This window comes from Stegastes partitus, unplaced genomic scaffold (assembly GCF_000690725.1).
Source record: "Stegastes partitus isolate 25-593 unplaced genomic scaffold, Stegastes_partitus-1.0.2 Scaffold264, whole genome shotgun sequence".
Lineage (NCBI taxonomy): Eukaryota > Metazoa > Chordata > Actinopteri > Pomacentridae > Stegastes > Stegastes partitus.
The window spans coordinates 269,001-276,088 of NW_007577995.1; the positions used below are offsets into that span (position 1 = coordinate 269,001).

At 42.7% G+C, this 7,088-nt stretch overlaps 1 protein-coding gene across 1 annotated transcript in view; it reads left to right on the plus strand.

Moving 5' to 3' along the window:
* Window positions 1–917: 917 nt before the first annotated feature.
* LOC103357616 (neurocan core protein-like) overlaps window positions 918–7,088 on the plus strand; it is a 36,581-nt gene continuing 30,410 nt past the window's right edge. The window contains exons 1-2 of the mRNA XM_008282235.1: window positions 918–1,175; window positions 5,674–5,877. Of these exons, the coding sequence (XP_008280457.1) occupies window positions 995–1,175; window positions 5,674–5,877 (385 nt within the window). The 5' untranslated portion in view covers window positions 918–994. The remainder of the gene's footprint in view (window positions 1,176–5,673; window positions 5,878–7,088) is intronic.

The window sequence follows — 7,088 nt, forward strand, 5'->3', positions numbered from 1 at the left end:
TTTTCTTATTAGTTTTCTTGGTCAAATCCAGAGATCAGGTGCCAATCTGAAAATAAATCAATACTGAATTTTTAAAAAATCGTCAAAATTTTGCGGGGCAAGAGGCGTGGCTGGCTTGATTGACAGTCTGCAGCGACCATACAGACGAAGCGAGCAGAAGGCGGTAAATGTGGGCGGGCAGAGAGGGCCCGCCTCTCAATCCGTCTGACCAATCGCTGCTCCTATGGCTCCGCCCCCCTCCGACGATTTTTGCATCACTGGCTCCAAAAATCCAAGATGTCAACCAGGAAGTAGCAAAACCCTGGCTTCATTTTCTCAGTGCAGAAACCAACGGGTGACGTCACGGTAGCTCCGTCCATCTTTTATACAGTCTATGATTCAACGATATCCAACGAACAAGCGACAGTGGGGAGACCTCGGGCAGAATCATGCTCAGGGAGGGAGGGCGGCTGTCTGCTTTGACCAGTTGAGGTGAGGAAAAGGGGACAGACAAGAGAATAACGGAGACAAACAAACAAGAGAACATAAACACTTTAACGACTGGTGCGATAAGTCGGTCACAGATCAGACATGTGCAGCTTTAAAACCAGAAAAATCTGAAGAGAGGTTCAGGGACAGAGAGGAAAAAGCACAAACTTAAGAAGAGAGAAAATGCAACAGTTCATATAAATGCATGGAGGATGTGACGAGGATGAGCACAAGTTCTCATATTCGAATCGCAAACACAACCAAAATATTTTGCGTTATCTCCCAGGGTGCATGTTAGTGCTTCGGGTGACAACACTGGACGTGGATGTACGAACAAATCTGTCATCTTGGCGTGTAAGCGTGGTTGAAAACATATTTCATGATGATGGATTCTTCTTCTGAGATGGAGACACTAATAACTGTCAAATATCTGTAACTCATCTGAGAGATATACACACATGTACAGAACATAAAAAATGCCTCGACGCTGTGCATTAAACCTAAACGTCAGAATGTATTTGTGCACATGCAACTTTATTTTATGTACATTTCGCCATCATTCTTCATCTGTGATTCAGTCTTCCTTCTCCATCCAACCTCCCTGCTTTCTGTTTTTCGTCTCTGCAGGTCCAGGATGGTGCTCACTCCGTGTGCAGCTGGGCGGCAGATCCTCTTTGCTCTGATGCTGCTGCTCTCTTTAGGCTTGGGTGAGTTTTCTGTTCTCCTTCCTCTTTATTTCCTTCCGCAGCTTCATCTCCAGCTGCTGCAGAAATTAATCAGCAGTTCAGGATGTAAGGAAGCAACAATCAGCAGTAACAGATGATGCCAGCGCACAAGTGGACAGGACAGGTACAGGACAAGAGGACCGGGCAGAAAATAAATGAGAGGAAGAATGGCAGAGAGGAATAAAAAAAAAAAGGAAGGGGGAATAACTGGAGCAGAATACAAAACAACCAGCGACCACAGTCATTTTTCTAGAGACATAAAAACACAAGACAGGTCTTTGCTAATTTGAGTGTTGTAAGTGAAAGCTGACATGCTGAGGATGTTTGCAGACATGCTCGGTGGGACTGAGCTGGAACACCTCCAAGCCCATTTATGCAAGTTTAGTCGACCATCTGTTCCATTACAACTAGGCATAAAATTCACAATTATGGAACAAAAGACAAAACATCTCAGAGCTGCAGGTCTCTGTTGGATAGTATCGCAGGTCTGAGGTCCCACACGCAGCCTGCTGACTGCCTGTAGTAAAGATAAGTTCCTCTCCTTAATTACTTTTTACTGCAATTGGCATGCACGATGGTGGTCAGCCTGGGTTTTCATTAAAATGAGAGCCTGCATCACAGGATTTCAAAATTAAAACATTACCTTCCTAGTCATTGTGCTCTGACAGCATAAAATTCTTACTCCGCGTTCAATCATGTTTCGTCTGTTTTTGTCGCACTATGCAGAATCCCAAAGTAAACCAAAGCATCTCTCCACTGCTCAAATGAGAAAACAGGATTTCTCCCAAATTGACAACATTTTATCGTCTGAGTCGGTAATTTCCAATTTCATCACCGCAAAGCTGCCCTCAAGCTCACAACAAAGCACTACGAGATATCAAAAATGCGGCATACGGATAATGAAGTTTATAGGATGAGTTGATGGCAACAGACAGATGGCAAACAGTGTGCAGGTTTGTATTAAATACTGAATATCCGTATAACTTGTTTGTGATGCTCGGTGGTTCACAACACCGTCAGCCTGCTAATGACGGCAAGTGGTGTTTAAAGACTCTGTCTGTAGGACTTTAGAAAGACTTGACACAAACAACTCTGACCCTGACTTTTTGAGTATATCAATCTATAAATCTTTGACGGTTGCACCATGCTTTGATGGCGACAGATTTGCGATTAGATGAGCTTCAAGATGGAGTTTTTTCTTGCAGCTGAAGGAGCCTCCGAAATGTGACCCATGTCATCACCTCGACGATATTTGATTTTAAAGGAATAGTGCGTTAGATGAGAACATGTCGGCGCAGTAAATATGAAGCTGCTGGTTAGCTTAGCTTGGATTTGCATGAAGGTGCTGCAGGAAGTAACTGCTCCCTGATTTATGTTAATTAGAGGTGCTGGTAGTCACACTTTGTTCCCTTTGGACAAAGCAAAGCAAGCTGTTTCCTTTTAGTTTACAGGTTTCGTGCTAAGCTAAGATAGCAGTAGCTGGTGGAAATTCTTCCAGGTGGGGCTGGGCCGTCTCCAAGACGCTCATATCATATCCCAATATGATGTACACACATGAGCCACAACATTAAACCACCTGCCTAATATTCCATCCATTATCTATACACCGCTTAATCCTCACTAGGGTCGCGGGGGGGCTGGAGCCTATCCCAGCCGACTTAGGGCGAAGGCAGGGGACACTCTGGACAGGTCGCCAGTCTATCGCAGGGCCACACTTAAGAGACAGACAACCAAGCACACCTACGGACAATTTAGAATCACCAATTAACCTCAACATGTTATTGGACTGTGTGGGAGGAAGCCAGAGAACCCAGAGAGAACCCACGCAGACAGCTTAGGAAGGTACTTCCTGAATAAATAACTCTGAGAGAACCCATGCTGCACGGGGAGAACATGCAAACTCCACGCAGAAAGATTCTGGTGCCCCCACTGGGATGCGAACCGGCAACCTTCTTGCTGCGAGGTAACAATGCTACCAACTGCGCCACCTTGCAGCCCCTGCCTAATATTGAGCCATTCAAATAGCTTTGACCTGTCGGGACCTCTGGAGGGCCTTCATGGATCAGGCTTGTTTCACATTTTGGGGAGTTTGGAGGTCGATCGAGGCCTTGAGGTCTTTATCGTGTTCGTTGAGCTGTCCCTGAGCAGTTTTCGCAGTTCGAGGTGAATTTGCGGTGGAGGTGTGTGCTTGGTTTGCCAGAACTCAATGTTTTCAGTCGGCAATAAGATGATTATTTACGTCACCTATCAGCGGTTTTAGTTTTGTGCATGTGCCGATTAAATGTTTCTAACAATGTTCAAATACTGTGGAAACAACATTAAGTAACATTTGCCTGTTAGAATAATGTGCAGCTGTCAGTATTCTTGCTGCAACTGTAGTATGCTCTGATGAATATTCCTGGGAGTCTGGGACGCGATCCAACCACATGTGACCCCAAACAGAAGAAGTGGGTGTAGAAATAACCGCAACATAAATATGTAAATAATTTAAATGTATTTTGACATTTAATAGCTTTTTCTTGAGGTTTAATCTGCATAACAGGTGGGTTTTTATTGATTATTTTCCCTCAAGGGAGAAATATTTAGTTTTGTCTCAGCTTAACAACTGAGCAAAGTGCTAAGAAAGTCCGAAAGATACTTTTAAACCCTCCGGCAAGAACTATTTGCTTCTCTGTGGGCTATGATTTTAATCACACTAAGGTTTCCAAGGTCAAAAGTGGACATTCATGTTCAGCATTTTAAAGATTTACTAGTGTATAATTTGTTGCTGCATTATTATTCGTTACTGTGTCGTTATTATACATATGGGCAAAATTATTTTTGGCATGAAAATATCAAATGCAATTAGTCAGCACAACATGCAGCTCCCAGTATACGGCACATTGACACGTACCTTGAAAGCCTTCTTACAGTTTATCTGTAATCTGCACAGCTCAGTGGAGTCTGGAGGAGGACTGACAGGAATAAGAGATGGGTCTGTTGGTGACAGAGTATCCTTTCATGTCACTTCTAGCTCTCTGTTCGTCTTTTTAGGCTGCTTTCCTTTTGTCCCATCTGTCACTACCATGCTACAGGGTGCACTTGTCATCCAAACTCTCAATTTCTACCATTCAGTTTCTTAGATTAACTATTTTCCTCCGTTCCTCTCTCATTCCCGCTCGCTGCCTTGTTCTGGCGCTTGTGCTTTTCCCTCGTATTTGTGATTACATCTGATTTGGGGGAAGGCAGCGGGGGCGTCTTCAGCGCAGAGAGTTGCTCTCAGGGGGTTCAGCTTGTGAAAGCCGTCCAATCTAAATGCAGATGGAAATATCATTCTGGGATTCAGTTCCACTGTGTACACTATTCCAAATAAGGCTTTGTGGGTTTTTTTTTCCTTTTGTTTTTTTTTTTCCCCCCACACAGGTTCTCTTGTTACACTCATGTTAGTTTTGTGGAAATTGCATTGCGTTTGACTAGCAGTGGGAGGAGGGAGCGGGAACAGTGCAGGAATTTAATGTGGATTATGAATGAGCATGCAGTCATTTGATTTGATTGTTGTCTTTTAAAAGTAAATGAAAGTTGACATAAAAAAAAAAAAAGAACAGTTTCTGTTTCTGGAGTTGCGTCAGTAGTGGATGGACCATGCCCAGTTGTCATGGCGATAACTTGATTGTCATTACACTTAGTTAAATTATAATGAAATGAACTTTTATAGTTGGAAAAAATGAAGAAAAACCTATTGTAACCCTCTTTAAATAAAACATATAATAAAATAACAGAAACTTGGTGCGGTAAGGACACAGAGATGATAAAGCCACGGTGAAAGAGGAGTTACAGGATAATGTCTGTACAGGTGATGGTGTTGTCATGGTTACATTGAACTTGTATGTCATGGTAACCAGCCGGAGTAAAGTGCTGATGTCGATCTGTGGAAGCAAACACTTTGTACAATGGCGGTGTCATTGGTGTTTCTGTGGCAGGAAATTCCTTTAAATTAATTCGCTTGAGTGACGGATGGAGTCATTTGTGTGAGTAGCAAGAAAAAGAGAGATGAGAAATAGAAATTTAAATAATTAAGTCGGAGCCTTTGAACCACTGTGGTCTCTTGGAGTGTGTTTGAAGTCTGGTGTGTGTGTGTGTGTGTGTGTGTTGGGTCCTTATAGTGGCACAACATCCCGTTCCTTTATAACAAGAGTTCCTGTGCGGGAAATACGAGTGTGAAATAGCTAATGAATCCCACAGGTCTTGTTAGAAGACACCTTCGTGCAGAGCTACAGTCGAGCCTACACTTTCTATACATCGTCACCGCTCTGTGAAGAATCTAATCAACCAGCACACACACATTCAAGTCTTTGTCATGAAGTAGTTCATTCTTCTTTACGGTACACAGCATTTGTTTAATCGTCATGACATGAAATTACCGACTGCATTGTTTTCGTCTTCGCACCACGTCCTCCGACGTATAAAATTGCATAATCAAAGTATTGTCTTCTGTCTCTAGGTGCAGCCTCCTCCATAGTGAACATGCGTAGGATCACCCATCCTACAGTACAACAAACGCTGGCAGGCAGAGCCGTCCTCCCGTGTGTCTTTACCCTCCAGACCAGCTCCTCCCTGCAGCCTCCCCAACTCGTGTGGACTCAAACCAGGCTACCAACGAGAGGACAAGAGGTTCCTCTGGAGCAGATCGTGCTCTCAGCTAAAGGTGAACCAACAGCACAACGTTCCTATTTAGCTTTCGGCTTATATTCGTCTTACTCATATTTTCAGTGCATCAAGTGTGGATGTAAAGCTGCACTAATCAATACTTTTATATTAGTAATGGATCAAACAACTATGTGAATGCAGCAGAGGTTGTTGGCAGACAGTTATCAGCAGACTCTGCAGTTCCACCCACCTCGCAATGTTTGAAGAATAAATCTTAAAGCCTCAAAAGAAAAACAATGAAAAAGATCTTAACAAGCTGACAAGAGCAGCTGCTGGAGTTAAAGTGAGATAAACCTTCTCGGCGGAGGTTTTGCATTCTATTTCTAAATGTCCTGAGTTGAGTGATTTTAGCGCAGTTAAGGCAGAGTGCAGATTGTATTCATCCATAGGGCACCTTTAAAGTTTAAACATCTTTCACATGGTTTTACAGCCTGAAACTTTACAGTTCGGGTTCAGTCTCACAGCTCTCGGGAGTCACATCATCACACACAGTTGGCAGCTGATTTTAGTGAAAAAGCTCTCGAAAGCCATTGTAGCAAATGAAAAACTTCAGGTTAGTGGCTAGCTGGAGAGCACGGAGCATTTAACAGCCAATACAGCCATATATCCCTCAGAAATGAGTGTAGAGAAAACTCAGGCGATTAAAGGCGGAATCATGACACAGAACGAACGCTGCTCTGTTCAATTTGTAAACCCACTTGTGTTTGCCCACAAGTTGTGAACGTTATTCTCAATATCAGCTACTGAAATTAGAAACAGGTAAACCAGCTTAGTGGAGGATTTCCTCCGAGGCAAACCGCCTGACTGCGAGGATATTAGCAAAATCACGACCAAGCACAGGTAACGTTCATTACTGCAGTTCGTATGCAGTGCGGTGCTTTAAAATGTACCAGACAAACAAAATGAAATCATGAATTTTAAAGCTGCCTAAGACTTATTAACTTTCTTATTACCATAAAATGTTCTCAACTTTAAAAAAAAAAACAAAAAACATCACAGTTTGTTATTTATCAGGAGATAAACACTCCAAATGGGAACTGATCTGGTTTAAGGTGTTTAGTTAATTGTGGTTGTTGTGTAATTGTGGTTTAATCAGGTTTCACGGAAACTGAATCCTGATTGGTCCAGAGAAAATGTGACATCATCTCTCCAATGTTCAGCTGAGAGACTGCACTATAAAAACATTTTAATTGGAGTTTTTTCTATATT